The 16,471-nt window shown below is 41.9% G+C and overlaps 1 protein-coding gene across 2 annotated transcripts; it reads right to left on the bottom strand.

Annotated features, from left to right (window-relative positions):
* Window positions 1-3,329: 3,329 nt before the first annotated feature.
* Window positions 3,330-15,436, bottom strand: LOC121864244 (loricrin-like). 2 transcript variants are annotated; one of them, XM_042363304.1, is made up of 3 exons: window positions 15,421-15,436; window positions 13,873-14,146; window positions 3,330-4,267 (listed from the first exon to the last, which is right to left on the bottom strand). In XM_042363304.1, exons 1-3 carry the CDS (start codon window positions 15,430-15,432, stop codon window positions 3,498-3,500), a joined length of 1,056 nt encoding a protein of 351 aa, XP_042219238.1. In that variant the 5' UTR covers window positions 15,433-15,436; the 3' UTR covers window positions 3,330-3,497. The 2 variants fall into 2 exon arrangements, with proteins under 2 accessions (XP_042219238.1, XP_042219239.1); XM_042363305.1 differs by lacking the exons at window positions 13,873-14,146; window positions 15,421-15,436 and adding an exon at window positions 5,777-5,803 and having other exon boundaries at window positions 3,330-4,523.
* Window positions 15,437-16,471: the final 1,035 nt, after the last annotated feature.

Raw genomic sequence — 16,471 nt, forward strand, 5'->3', positions numbered from 1 at the left:
ATATAAATTTTTTTGACGCAAGCGGCCGGAATTACGACGCTTGACCTCATCGATGCACACCACCAGGTTGAAGGCTTGCTCGAACAACTTTACTTTAGTATTACATTTATATAAAGAATAAGTTATATGTTTCCTTTTGAGATAGTTGTACGATATTTTGTTAATATGTTATTTCTTTAAATATTTGTATTTTACTTTTGTTATTATTTATTCTATTTTACACTTATATATCTCAATTTCAACTTTAAGGTGTTTATGTTGTAATTTTCTCACTGAATCACCACACTTTACATCACCAATTTCGTAATTTTATATTTTTGTACTATTATTGTTCAATAACATATTATACTCTTTAGTCGTGTATTTGCATATGCTTTGTGTAATGTATTGCTTCCGCCTGTTGCACTGAAGATGATGTAAAGATTCGAAACGTCTGACAACAACGATGTAATTACCGTCCCTTTGTTTATTTATTTATTTATCACGGCGGTAAGAATGAAGGAAAAGCAGCGTAAGAAGAGAGATGCGTCGACATCAACCCTTGATGCCGGCTACTACATTAAAGCTGGAAAAAGACATATACTGTAGTATGTAGTTTCCATCTTGTTTCATTGTCTCTCCTTTTACTTCCTCCGTCCACCATAATTCATTCTTTATCTCAATTCCTCCTGTACCCTCCTCTGGTCCCTAAGTTTTGGAGAACTTCAAATCTTAACTGGTTTTCTCTCATTTCCTCTTGTATTAGTCTTGGTTTTGACCAAGGAGGCAGAGTGTGTGGTCGTTTACTCTCCGGTATGCACACGAGAGCAGGACTGTACAGTAACCGTGAGTTGTAACAGTATTAGCCACTAACAGCGTGTGATCCTGAGCAGAGGACCAGTGTGCGTTCCTTAGAAGAGGACCATTGTGTTTTTTTTAAGAGGACCCGTGTGTGTTCCTGAGAAGAGTACCATTGTGTGTTCCTAAGAGGACCAGTGTGTGTTCCTGAGCAGAGGACCAGTGTGTGTTCCTGAGAAGAGTACCATTGTGTGTTCCTGAGCAGAGGACCAGTGTGTGTTCTTGAGAAGAGAACCATTGTGTGTTCCTGAGAAGAGGGCCAGTTTGTGTTCCTGAGAAGAAGACCATTGTGTGTTCCTGAGCAGAGGACCAGTGTGTGTTCCTGAAAAGAGGACCAGTGTGTGTTCCTGAGAAGAGGACCCGTATGTGTTCCTGAGAAGAGGAACAGTGTGTGTTCCCGAGAAGATCAGTGTGTGTTCCTGAGAAGATCAGTGTGAGTTCCTGAGCAGAGGAGCAGTGATTCCGTAACCTGTGTAGACCGGGAAAGCAGCGACTGGGAGTGCAGTAAACAGAGGACGACAGGAGCACTGTGGCTTGGGGGAATATAGTATGGGACAGAGTAGACGAATGTCTACAACGGCAGTGGGGAGTCCAACGGTGTCCAGCTTATACAGGGCGTGGTATAGTCAAGACATTTGTTCATCAGGATGACCTGGGTTAGTGTATTAATGAAACAGAAAAGAGTCAGCTAAGCCAAGTAACCATCAGCTACCTCAAAAATAATTTATGACTTCTCATGATTCGGGAATTATTATTCTGAAGTCAATCAACATGCATGTATCCTTATTGACTAGCGGGTTTTTTTTTATTAATGTCTAAATATTAATTGTTCTTAACCGTTAACCCCTTGTTAACCAAATGAAACAATCAACCTGGGGTTCCCTAGTGAAGGGGTAAGATTTAGGAAATTTATTAATAAACCTCATAATTTAGACATACTGACTTCACGTGAAGTTTTCGAATAAGTAAACGACGGACACGATTATGATGTAGAATACTTCGACTTTAGCAAAGCCTTCGGCAGAGTCCCCCACGAAAGACTAATACGAAAAGTGGAGGCTCATGGCATTGGAGGAGATATCCAGTCTTCTTGGACTATTCCTTGACACTGGGTCATGCAGCTCCCTAACTTAGGGTGTGGTTGTTGTATTGGCGACAGCTTTTACACCTTAAACAAAATCACGCCTAGGTGGGCCTTGGGTCGGCCATCCTCGATTTCGAGGGACTTCCATTATTATTATTATTATTATTATTATTATTATTATTATTATTATTATTATTATTATTATTATTATTATTATTATTATCATAGATGGATTAGGGCATGGTTACAGTACAGGAAACAGTGAGTAAGCATTAAGGGCACTAAATCCGATTGGGGTAACGTCACTAGTGGAGTACCCCAAGGCTCAGTACTTGGACCATCACTATTTATTATATACATAAACGACATAGATATAGGCGTAGACAGCAACATAAGTAAATTTGCTGATGACACTAAAATAGGGCGTGTAATAAAATCAGACGAAGATTCCACAAAACTACAGGAAGATCGAAAGAAATGTTTCGCATGGTCTAAAAAAGGCATATGAAATTTAATGTAATGCACTTAGACTAAGAGATGTAAATAGAAAAACCAGATATCAGGTGAACAACGTTGTTATAGAGAAATTCGACTGTGAGAAAGACTTAGGAGTAATGTTAAGTAGGAATCTTAAACCAAGTCAACAATGTGTACTTGCTCGAAACAAGGCTGACAAAGTACTTGGGTTCAAACAAAGGAGTGTTAGTTATAAGACTAGCGAGATTATCCTAAAACTATATCTTGTGCTTGTGAGACCTCACTTGGATTACGCAGTTTAGTTCTGGTCACCGTACTACAAAATGGATATAGAATCCCGAGAAAGAATTCAGAGGAGAATGACAAGACTAATCCCGGGCATTAGGAACCTTGACTAGAGACAGCTTAAAGCATCTTAATTTGCACTCCCTCGAGAGACGTACAGTAAGGGGCGACATGATCGAGGTGTATAACTGGAAGTCAGGGCTAAATAAAGGTGATATAATAAAGGTAATCAAACTATCCAACCAGGAGCGAACTCATAGCAATGGTTTTAAATTAGACAAATTTAGATTTAGGCGCGAGATAGGTAAGCATTGGTTTGGAAATAGAGAAGTGGCTGAATGGAACAAGTTACCAAACATCGTCATTAACTCGAATACACTGGATAACTTCAAACATAGGTTGGATGGTTATACTGTATGGGCGATAGGGGTTGGTTGCAAACGGGACTGCCCAGTATGGGCCAATAGACCCGCTGCAGTTTCCTCCATTCTTTTGTTCTTATGATCCACAGCTGCCCCCAGAGCCACCATGAGAACCAGGGCCACCTGAAGAGAACCTTGAACCGTCTGAACCCTGAGCAGCCCTAAAATGTTGTTGTGACTTTTATAACATTATAAAAGAATTAAGTGTAAAATAATAGTTGAAAAGTATTTTATGTTTATTTCATATAGTTCACAATAAGCATAACACTGGTATATCAGGCATACTGAATTGAGAGTGAAGTTTTAGCCGTGATCAACATAAATAAAACACAACAGTTGTGACCACCTGACAAAAGCTCTCATGTCATTACACAAGAACAATGATCTCGACTTTATGGCTGTGAATACAATGATGACGGCTGAGACACGGAAGGAGGGCTGTAGCCACCACTGCCACCACCGCCGCCACCAATGATGCCACCGCCGCCACCAATGATGCCGCCGCCGCCACCAATGGTACTACCACCACCACCACCAATGATGCCACCGATGCTGCCATTCCCACCACCAATGCTGCCATCACCGCCGCCTCCAGTGCTACCAATGACATCGCCGCCACCTTCGGTAGCAGAGTTGAGGGCAGACTGGAGGTCCTCGCCGGTGGGCAGAGTTGGGTTGTCTCCCTCACCGTAGTTGATGAAGAACACCTCAGGAGTCTCTTGTTCTGGTGCTGGTACGTGGATGACCTGCTGGTCTCCTTCAGGTCGCTTGTTGAGGACGTACACGACGTTCCTTGTTTGTGGTGGTGGCACGACAATGGGTTCCTGGCCAGGGCCGTTCTCTGGGGTGCGAATGAAGATAACATTGTGTTCAACTCTTGGTGGAGGAACGTTTGGTCGTGGGCCCACTACTGGAGCTGCTGGAGGGACGGTGTACACATACAAGTTGCGAGTGACCTGAGGAGTCACACAGCTGCCGTCCACATGACGGACCTGTCCAGGACCACAGCTGCCCCCAGAGCCACCATGGGAGCCAAAGCCGCCTGAGGAGAACCCTGACCCACCAGAGAATCCTGAGCCTCCCGAAAACCCTGAACCATCTGAGAAACCTGAGCCACCAGAGAACCCTGAACCACCAGACAACCCTGATCCACCAGAGAACCCTGAACCACCAGAGAACCCTGATCCACCAGAGAACCCTGAGCCACCAGAGAACCCTGAGCCACCCGAGAACTTTGAGCTGCCCGAGAACCCTGAACCACCAGACAACCCTGATCCACCAGAGAACCCTGAACCACCAGACAACCCTGATCCACCAGAGAACCCTGAACCAGAGGAGAATCCTGGACCAGAGGGTGCGGCCAGATTGTATCCTTGAGGGGCGGCGTTCACAGCAGCCCCCAACAAGCAGCTAAATATCTGTTGTGGTAAAATATAAACGTTTTGTTAACGTCAATGTAGAAATCATTATTAGTAAAAAATTATAAAATTCATCTTCTTTAATATTTATAATGTATGGAATGTACAAATATTAAAGACCACTTGCTAAAGAAACAATGAACTCCACTACTAAAAGAAAATTTTCGTGTTATCGACATGAATGATGAACATGATTGTGCAAGGTATAATTTTAAATACAAAATGGGGGTTATCCTTCCGTTATATTACCGCAGCAAAGGCTGAATGTCCCTATGCTACGTTACCGCTCATTTATCTCATGCAGATTAGCATGTTCTTTGGCATATATGGAAATAAGGTCATTAAATTAATATTGATTCAACGTATACTTTTCTGAAGTCAAAACATTAGGCATTACTGGTTCTTGCTGTAGATTTAGCCAGCAATTCTGAATCAGAGGTCCATGGACCCCACGGGGGTATATGAAGCCTCATCAGAGGAAACCTGAGCCAAAGGAATATTGGGCGTACCGTATACAGAATATCTTATATGTACAGTCACCCAAAAAAGTCCTGTCGCGAACCACGATTCAGACTCGTGAACCCGAAGCAGTAGACACTGATACATTATTCTGTCCGTAAATGCTTCGGATTGAAGAGTCTGAATCTCGGGGTTCATGGTTGGCGACAGGACTTTTTTGGGTGACTGTACCATATCCCCCAAGTGCCATATAATATACTGTATATAGTATAATAAAGATATGAAAGATAAAATGAATGAGTCACCATTGGGAAGGACCACATGACGTCTCACACCGACGGAAAAAGATTCCGAGCCACTACATTAAGTGTTGCTCATTTTACTAGCTACCATTTCACCTGTACTATTTTAGAAAATTTACAAGATTTATTTGAAGTAAACATAATATTCTTTCGATAGGCATGTAATTAAACTATTTTGTCTTCTTTAAAACAATAACGTAAACTTGTCAATACGCGTGGGCGTCATCTTAAGTGTAGGTTTCTGAGCGTTCGTTGAATATAATGTGTGAGGGTCCAGGCAGTACAACTTGCCTCAGTCACACGGGCAGTTTTACCGTCTGCGTTAACTTAACATCTTGTACAATGCCCTGGCCAAATAGGGTACAATAACACTCACTCATCCCACACACCAGCACAGTTAGTTCTTCAGCCCGGGTGACTAAATAAGAGTTGGAGCAGATCCACACTACTGTTGAAGATACACAACCAGAGCCTGCTGGAGGCGTTACTCACCAGGAACTTCATGGTGATGTGTGTTGGCAGTTCAAAGCATCCATCACCTTATATACTTGTCACTTTCTTCACCTCGTTCAGGATCCCTCTCCCCTGTCATGTGTCCCAGTTAAGTGCAGTGTCCATATGACACACACACACACACACACACACACACACACACTGGATAAATTCAAAATATTTACGTTTATTCTGTAATACTGGATAAGATGAAATGTATATTTTATGAGAAATGACAATTATATTTTCAATAGGCGTATTAACGATATATGTGGCCGTCACCCCTAGGCAAGATGCATAACATTCATGTTTCCCCGCCTTTCACCTCATACTTTCAGTTTGTCATGCAAGCACTACTCCACTGGTCATCGTGAGACTCGCCAGCCTAACATCTAATATATGGAAAGAACAGATTTGGTGAATCAGCAATTCAGTGACTGAGCGTCAACTGATGCTCGAAAACGCAGTTGTCATATCGAGGGTCTCCCGGCTGCCAGTACTCCCAAGGTGTATACTCTTGCTGATACTGTCCAGGACACATCATGCAAAAATACACTTACTTAGGTATTATTTTTATAGTTACTGGAGATGTACATTCTAATAATGAGTGAATATAGTATTCCATATTAATATTTGTTATCTTCGCTACTACAACAATGTGATAGACAATTTATGATAATAAAATATTGGCTAATAGTCGCCTCTTCTGGGAAATGCCACACACACACACACACACACACACACAGTTTCAGTATTTCGTCAATTACTCAATTTCTATAATTGACAACTCGTACAAAAAAGTGATAAAATTTAAAGGCATCCATTACTTGTTCACTTAATATCGCCCCATACCTCGTTAAATACACTTTCAAACATTTGAAGGAATGAAATACCTTATTTTCCTTCGCTAAACGTTACGACTTACAAATGCAGGTGTCCACAATACTCCACATCAAAATGAAACAACTCTGAAGCTTTATAAACTGTTTGTATAAATGTGAGGATGTTGAAACTCGCACAGTTATCACACCATATATCTAAGTTTCTGTTCTTATATCTTTCTTTTGTTGTGCTTTAGAAGCTGTTGAGAAGGAAGTGGAGGTGGAGGAGAAGCATTTTACTGCTTCTTGGAAGGTGAGTCACCTTCCATGAAAATGTCAGGAACCTCTGGACTGACAGATTCTCCAGCAGGAACATCCTCTCTCCTTCTTGAAGTGGAAGGCTGAGGGCTAGCATCTTTTTCCCGCTGCCTTTTACTGAAGAAACTGTCAATTTTTGTTTGTGGGGCATCTCTCCTCCTCCTCATTAACTGATGTTTGAAGAAGGAGGCCACTGTGTCCTCAACATTACACAAAGCAAGTTCTGCTTTTTCCACATCTGGGTGCCTTGAAGCCAGTTTCCTGAACTTCTCCCAGTAGTGAACAACATCTTTCAAATCTGAAGTAGACATATGGTTATCACTTTCCTTTTCCTCCTCACCACTGTCAGCCTCTAACATCTCATCCAGTTGCTGCAAGTCTTCAGGAGTAAGTTCCTGCTCATGAGACATCAGAAGCTCTTCTACATCATCCTCCTCCACTTCAAGGCCCAATGACTGACCAATGGACACAATCTCCTGGTCCAACTCTGCTTCTTCCTCAAATCCCTCAAAATCATGGACTGCTGATGGCCACAGTGCTTTCCATGCAGAATTGAGGGATCTAGTGGAGACTTCTTGCCATGAGGACACAATCAATTTTACAGCCTCCAGGATGTTAAATTGTGTTTTCCAGAACTGTGCCAGTGTTAGTTCAGGATCAGTGGAAGCTGCCTGATGACACCTCCTGAACATTTTCTTCATGTACAGCTTCTTAAAGTTGCTGATCACATTCTGGTCCATTGGCTGTATGATTGATGTAGTGTTGGGAGGCAAAAACAACACTATGACAAAGTCAAATTGAGACTCCAAAGTGCTGGCAAGTTGAGGGTCATGACGAGGGGCATTATCCATGAGGAGAAGAGCCTTTAGAGGAGGTTTATTGGTGGTTAGGTAGCTCTTCACAGAAGGGCAAAGCACCTCAACTGCCCATTCATTAAAGAGCTGTCTTGTCACCCATGCCTTACGGTTGCACTTCCAATAAACTCCAAGCCGTCCTCTTACCACTTTTTGTTGCTTGAACACCCTGGGGTTCTCAGAGTGGTAGGCAAGCATGGCCTTCAGTCGGAAATTCCCTGAAGCATTGGCACCATGCAACAGAGTGAGACGGTCTTTCATAGGTTTATGCCCAGGTAAAGAGGCTTCATCTCTGGTGATGAATGTCCTTTTGGGCATTTTTTTCCAGAACAGCCCAGTTTCGTCCACATTGAACATTTGCTGTGGAAGATAATTTTCTTCATCCACCAGTTCTTTAAAGTTCACTGAAAATTTTGCTGCTCCTTCCTTATCAGCACTGGCAGCCTCACTATGCCTAACAACACTAAAAATGTCACTTCTTTTCTAAAATTTTTTGAACCAGCCCTTGCTGGCCCTAAACTCTTCAAACTCTGTGCCTGAAGAACCAAGTTGATCTGCCTTTAAATGTTCGTAAATCTCCCTGGCTCTTTCACAAATAAATTCGGTCGAAATTGAATCACCTTTCATTTGTTTTTCCCTAATCCAAATGAGAAGTAACCTCTCTGTTTCTGATATTAGGGATCTACCTTTAAACACTGGTAGATTTGTCTCTCACTTTCACTTCCTTAAATTTGTCTTTCTGTGAAAGAATTGTCGACACAGTTGATGTCGACATGCCATATTCTTTGCATAGTGCATTTGTTCTAATGCCTTCTTCATGTTTTTTTTTTTATAATTTCCTGCTAAGTTTGGATTGAAATCGCTTTTCTTGATCTCTTAGGCCCCATGCTGGATTCAAACAATCTCAACACGTGATATTTTAAGTTTAAACTTGCTGTAAATAAAGAATACTTTCTTTAAATCAACACTGCAGTGTGCTATAGTATTGTCAATATGTAAAATAAATTTCAAAATGACCAATAATTTGCTTGGAAACACAGAAAAAAGCATTTAGTTGAAGAGTCTCAAGCAAGATGTTACCTCCACTGAAAAGACAGAGTGACTAATGCCTGTTTGGTGTGTTGACTCTGGATGGCGCGCATGAAACTAGTTACCTTACCTTCAATTATGTTCAATAATTCTTAAAATGACTAAAAAATTTAATATTAAACTTTTAAAATTATTGAATAGTATAAACTTCTTGATATTTACTAAAATAGTAAGGAATTTAAGCCCTAGAACCGATTACTGTATTGGCGGACTAATACTACAGCTGGTTGACCGCCGAGTGCAAGCGAAAACGTGTTGAGGTCGGCTCGTAAAAAACTTGATAATCGAGGGATTGCTCGTTAACCGAAATCTCATTAACAGAGGCGCTTGTTAACCGAGGGACAACTGTACAGTACTACTTCAGATTTCAGCAGATGTTGCACTGGCCTACAATGTGCGCTCTCGTTCAGGATTCTTCGAGCACTGCTGGAGACAGCTGGCAGCTCGGGGCCGTTTGTGTACTATAGTACGTAGTAAAATTTATGAATGAATATAAAAGTGATCAGTAGTTGATTACTTAGATCCCCTTTGCTTAATTTGATGGATGGGCTCTGTTGTTTCGTATTATATTATTCTACGTACGTACTATAGTGGACGGGCGGCCTTTGGTTGCCGGCTGTCTCCAGCAGTGTTCGGGGAGTCTTGAACGAGACTGTACATGTTTCTTTCGAAACATACAAATCCTTTATTTTTTTAATAAGTATTGTCGACATTAATAATAATAGAAATAGTTGTGATGTGCATGTGTCTAGGAACAAGATATTATGGATGGAGGACGGTGCAAGGTAATGACCGAGAAAGGATCCACCAGCCTCACCATCTGTGATGTGGTGTTGGACGACTGTGACAAGTACACTATTATAGTGAGGAACTCCCTCGCACAACACGCAGCCTTTGCCTCTCTTGCTGTTGGAAGTAAGTGTTTATGGATGTTGAGAAATTGAAAAGCTCGCATGTTGTAGCCCTTGAGGTGAAATATCTAAATTCAGTTGATAGGGATTAAGAAGGATTAATGCAGTTGATATATATTAGTCACTGTACTATTTTATTGACTATTATTAGTGTAAAGATTTTTTTCTTGAGCGCCTTAGGTCAGGTACACCTGCCATCATGTTAACAGTTGTATAGGAAAATTAAGAACAGAAGCAGTTACATACGTGAAACCTTACACACATACTACATGGGTCCCAAGGATGTGCTCCTTGGTATCACTATTGACCACGGACCTCCGGGTGGTCCGGGCAAAAAACAAAAATCTTCCCCAACTGAGATATCACCACGACGATTGTGGGAGGTGGTTACCCGTGTCAGGGAGGGTAAACTGTGAGAGTATAGGTTATACAGTATATACTGTACCTAACCCGTGTGAAGCCGGGTAATTTTGCTAATACAGTATATTTACTAAGAATGACGACGGTGGGAGAAACCATCATATTGGCAGGTGAAGTTGATGCTGCCACACTTCTGCTTTGCTCCCGGCCTGGTGACATGTACTGTAATACCACAACCTGATTTAAGGATGGTTCTCTTTCTCTACCTTCGACGTAAGTTATGGTATGGGGAGCAGACACACACCAGCCCTGAATAGGACTTCCCCTCCCACTGGTCTACTGAAGCTAAGAATACCCAGAATTCATTTTATCAGGTGAAGGAGGCGGCAGTGTACTTTGTGGACACTGTACATGTATGTATCATTCTCTGTGCTCTGTGTCATGTCTTGTTAGGCATCTTCACCACCAGTATGTACTCCTAGGATAATAACTATTGTAAAATGTCAGCCCAATCAGCGAGTTTATAATACCATGCTGGGCTTAGTTCCTCTCTAGTTACAACACTAGAGAGGTCATCCTGAAACTATATCTTGCGCTTGTGAGATCTCACTTGGATTACGCAGTTCATTTCTGGTCACCGCGTTACAGAATGGATATAGAATCCCTAGAAAGAATTCAAAGGAGAATGACAGAGACAGAGACAGGTTAAAGCATCTTAATTTGCACTCCCTCGAGAGACGTAGGGGCGATATGATAGAGGTGTATGAATGGAAGTCAGGGCTAAGCAAAGGGGACATAACAAAGGTACTCAAACTATCCAACCAGGAGCGAACTCGTAACAGTGGTTTTAAATTAGACAAATTTATATTTAGGCGCGAAACAGGTAAACATTTGTTTGGAAATGGAGTAGTGGATGAATGGAACATTATTGACTCGATTACGATGGATAGCTTCAAACATAGGTTGGATGGATATATGAGCAATAGGGGTCGGGTGTAAATGGGACTGCCCAGTATGGACCAATAGGCCCGCTGCAGTTTCCTCCATTCTTATGTTCTTATGTTCTTATGCTCTTATGTTCACGTAACTTCACAACCAACACATAACTAATGCCTGAAGCTGCTGGTGACACGAGATTATACCAGTTACCCCACGAGATAAAACAGCATGACAACACGGACTGTTTAGAAGCAAAGAAATAAAATCAACTAGAAGAGACTACGCCTTAATTTTCATGAGCGAGCAAAATAAAAAATCTTACCCTACAATTTTTTTTCCATCCGTCTGGCTCTCTGTAAGGATTTCGTAATCTAAGATATAATTCCTTTACTGCGACAATATTTCAACGATTCCTTAAATAAATATGTAAAACTGGTGGAGAAAATACAAAACATCAAATTCAAGTCTGTGTGTTAAAGGTCAAGGTCAAGAATTTTAGCCTAATATTATACAGTGAGGATTGAGACAATACTCATTAGTGACTGAATCGAGTGACATTTCATTACATTTTCACATGAGTCAAGTTGAAAATTTCATCAACAATTTAGTCTTGTAAGACCAGTTGACTAGTTGTCGTGGGATCCTATGCACTAAAGAAATACAAGCTTTAATAAAAAATGATAGAAATAATATAATAAAGTGACTTACAGAGGAAAATGGGTTTGGTAATTACATGTGGAAGACGTCAGTGAAGAAGGCGCTAGTGTTTGTTTACGTTACTGACAGGGATTCAGGAAATCACCCCGGACCAAGGAAGACCACCTTTGTATAGCGGACCACCACTAAATTACACAAACCCTGACAGTCTATGTGGTGCAGGTTAGGTATGAATACTTAAGTAATTGAGAGAATACCCGATATAAAATTCTGATGGCGAAATACTCCTGATAATGCTTTGTCTTTTTTTTTTTACTCCTTTGTGAAAAAATCGACCAGCTACTGTCACCATTCCGGAGTCGTCTAGGACTGTCAATCAGAACCTTAAAAACTGTAATCAGGGAAGAACTTATTGACGAATTTGTAGCAAGAATATAAGTTCAAACAGGCAATAGTCAATCCATTGTTTTCCATAATGAGATATATAAAAAAGGCAACAATACCACTAGATTACAAGATGTTCTAACCGCCCTCTTGCCATCGTGGATAAATTGCTGTGCCATTGCATACTCAGTATGCTTGAGCCTGTCCCAAAAAAGTTTTATTATTTTCACAGTCTAAGACGTAATGCTGGAGTTTGTAACATGTTTGGCCGCACACCTTACATTTAGTTTTGTTCACATCTGCCACATCTCACAACACACGGCAGCCACTGTACCCGTTATAAATGAGGGCAACTATACCTCTGACAGTATGTTCCTCAAGCAGATGTGAACAAGAGAGCTGATATACTAAAGCTGAATCCAATTTTCGCATCTAGTAGCCAAGAAAAATTGTATGAAGCAAACTAGACAAACAATGTACTAGAAATACTCTGTAACACTCACTGCCAATACATCTAGACCACTGAGGTCTGATAACAACACCCCTTGAGCATTCTACTCTGTAATCCATTCTAGGCTACCGCTCAGAGGATGAGTATGGGGTGCACAATAAACTAGCCGTCTTGGTCCTTGTCATAGACACAAACAGACGAAACTTCATATTTTTCTTGTTTACAGGCTATGGAATGTCGGTGTTCACAAAACGATACATTATTGTTCAGTCATCATCAAAGCGAAGTATTTGTTGATGCTATCTGTATTTCCTATGAATTATAATATTTCACTAACCATTTATTTTTACAAATTGCTGGTGTGCCATTTCTAACATAATAATAGTGTAGAGAGGATACAAAAAGTTAAAAAAGAACTTCATGTTTATTTTTAAGATTTCATAATAACACTGGTATATCGGGTATACAGAGAGTGAACTTTTAACCGTGATCAACATAAATAAAACATAACAGTTGTAACCACTTGAAAAAAGCTCTCATGTCATTACACAAGAACAATGATCTCGATTTTATGGCTGTGAATACAATGATGACGGCTGAGACACGGAGGGAGGGTTGTACCCACCGCTGCCGCCACCACCACCTCCACCAATGACGCCGCCGCCACCAATGATGCCGCCGCCGCCGCCACCAATGATGCCGCCGCCGCCGCCACCAATAATGCCTCCACCACCACCAATGATACCGCCGCCGCCACCACCAATGATGCCTCCACCACCACCGCCACCAATACTACCGCCGCCAATGCCGCCTCCGGTGCTACCAATGACATCGCCGCCACCTTCGGTAGCAGAGTTGAGGGCAGACTGGAGGTCCTCGCCGGTGGGCAGAGTTGGGTTGTCTCCCTCACCGTAGTTGATGAAGAACACCTCAGGAGTCTCTTGTTCTGGTGCTGGTACGTGGATGACCTGCTGGTCTCCTTCAGGTCGCTTGTTGAGGACGTACACAACGTTCCTTGTTTGTGGTGGTGGCACGACAATGGGTTCCTGGCCAGGGCCGTTCTCTGGGGTGCGAATGAAGATAACATTGTGTTCAACTCTTGGTGGAGGAACGTTTGGTCGTGGGCCGCCGACTGGAGCTGCTGGGGGGACGGTGTACACATACAAGTTGCGAGTGACCTGAGGAGTCACACAGCTGCCGTCCACATGACGGACCTGTCCAGGACCACAGCTGCCCCCAGAGCCACCATGGGAGCCAGAGCCGCCTGAGGAGAACCCTGAACCACCAGAGAACCCTGAGCCACCAGAGAATCCTGATCCACCAGAGAACCCTGATCCACCAGAGAACCCTGAGCCGCCCGAAAATCCAGAGCCACCCGAGAACCCTGAACCACCTGAAGAGAACCCTGTGCCACCTGAAGAGAATCCGGAACCAAAGGAAGACCCACCGGAGAACCCTGATCCACCAGAGAACCCTGAGCCACCAGAGAACCCTGAGCCAGAGGAGAACCCTGGACCAGAGGGTGTGGCCAGATTGTACCCTTGAGGGGCGGCGTTTGCAGCAGCCGCCAACAAGCAGCAGTATATCTGTTGTGAACAAAAATAAAAGTTTTATTGGGTTGCTGACAATGTACAGTGAAAGACAATAGTGGTGTCGCGGTTTTGTCCGAAGATTAAATATAACTCCTGAAACATTGTGAGAGCCCCCTACCACAAGACAGAGCGCACCAAAAGTTTAGCCCTTTGGCATATGTTTTCACCAAATTTTACGACACGACTTTTGTCTTTCATTGTACATATTTATTATCATAAAATATTAAAATCAATGAACGTTTTTATGCTGTGTTACCACTACAGGAGGAAGGTTTCCCTATGTTGTGTTACTAGAGGCGTATGTCCTTATGTTACGTAATAGCTACAATGTGTAGGTGTTCAGATTTTTTTAATAGTAGAAGCTGCGTTACCAGTACAAGAAATATACGCGGTGGACAATATTTCCTCTCATAAGAACATAAGAATGGAGGAGACTGCAGTGGGCCTATTGGCCCATACTGAGCAGTCCCATTGACACCCAACCCCTATTGCTCAAAAATCCGCCCAACCCATGTTTGAAGCTATCCAGCGTATTCGAGTTAATGATGATGTTTGGTAACTTGTTCCATTCATTCACTACTCTATTTCCAAATCAATGTTTACCCATTTCGCGCCTAAATCTAAATTTGTCTAATTTAAAACCATCGTTACGAGTTCGCTCCTGGTTGGATAGTTTGAGTACCTTACAGATTAGCGTCCACTTTGGCCTAATGGAAATCAGGTAATATTTGTTGTACTTTTTTTAATCCTCTGAGTTTCTATAAATTGTATTAGTAGTATTGTAGGCTTCAAAAATTATAGATAAGAAGGCAATGATGACCGAGTTATTGAAATATTTCGAAGATCATGTTTAAATGTAAACCAATTCAGTTAATAATTGAATCAACCATAACCTTTCTAAGAAGCCAAATCAATGGACTTTACTGTAGTTTGTTATACATTAATTGTGGCTCATTTTACTACACTATTTACATCATCTGTGCTATTTTAGACAATTTACATGACAGAGTTGAAGATAAGCTCATATTGACTTGATAAAAATGTAGTTCAACTCATTTCCGTCTTTAAAACAATAAAGTGAACTTATCAACACTTGTTTCATATTACCGACGCATTCAGTCAAATATTACCGTCTCCTGGCCAAACAGGGTACAATAACAGTCACTCATCCCACACACCACTCAGCCCGGGTGACTAAATAACATGAGTAGAAGATCCACACCACGGTTAGGGACACTCAACCAAAACCTGTAGGAGACGTCACTCACCAGGAACCTCATGGTGGAGTGTGATGGCAACTCATAACATCGACCACCTTATATACTAGTGTCACTTTCATCACCTGCAGGACCCTCTCCCCTGGTCAAGTGTCCCAGTTGAAAGCGGAGCCCAGTTGCTTATAAGATACCTAACACTCAATGGGATGTTTTAATCCTATTTTCCGCCTTTCACCTCATACAGATCTTTTGTCATGCTGCTCATGCAAGCACTACTCCACTACTCCTGGAACTCACTAGCCCCGAAACCATTGCGTGGTAAGAATATAGTTGGTGAAGAGGTAACCCAGGTGTCTGTACGCGTGAGTTAATGTCCAGGGCAAATTATCCCAACAAACAGATACTAAAATATTATTTTTCTAGTTAGATTTATGTTCTCAGACGTGTCTCTCTGTAGACTAGTACATTAACATTGCTTAGCCTCTCTACCACAACAATGTGATCTAATAGTAATAATCATCCTCATCTAGAGGAATTCCACACACACAGTTCCCATATTGACAATGGCCCAATTTCCGATTCTATATATCAGAACCTGTAATCTACACAGGTAAATCAATGTAAACAATTTTCACCACTGGGTGCCGGGTTTTGAACCCGGACCACGAAGATTGGCAGTATGGCAGTTTTTCCACTAGACCACGATGTGCAATAAGCTACCCTATCTTAACTACTCTCCTATAGCCCAAGATTCCTCGCCCACCATTGATGGCCTAGAAAGGATGAGGCAGCCCGCCCACACTCGGGTCCCAGACAGCTTTTAATCAAAAGAACAGTTTTGGTGATGTAGCTTTAACCCATTGTGGTCTACTGAATAAGCCGTCAGACTGCCAGTCGTGGTGGTCCGGGTACGAAACCCGGCATCCATTTTTTTTTTCATTTTTTTCCCAACTTCGACGCAACCAAGTAGATGAAACCTGAACTATGTAGTCACCAAATACATTAAACCTCATATACGTTGCATTACAATGCAATGTTCTTTCTGCTTCTACCATTCGGCAACTCGTACAAACATGAGATAAAAATAAAATGTGTTCATTTT

The sequence above is a fragment of the Homarus americanus genome, unplaced genomic scaffold (genome assembly GCF_018991925.1).
Source record: "Homarus americanus isolate GMGI-L3 unplaced genomic scaffold, GMGI_Hamer_2.0 scaffold26351, whole genome shotgun sequence".
Lineage (NCBI taxonomy): Eukaryota > Metazoa > Arthropoda > Malacostraca > Decapoda > Nephropidae > Homarus > Homarus americanus.

What these genes read in the sequence shown, in the direction of transcription:
- LOC121864244 (XM_042363304.1), bottom strand. An exon ending in AGGGTTCTCTGGTGGATCAG is followed by an intron (nt 4,268 to 13,872) that starts GATTCTCTGGTG and finishes CTGGTGGTTCAG; the next exon opens with GGTTCTCTGGTGGATCAGGG.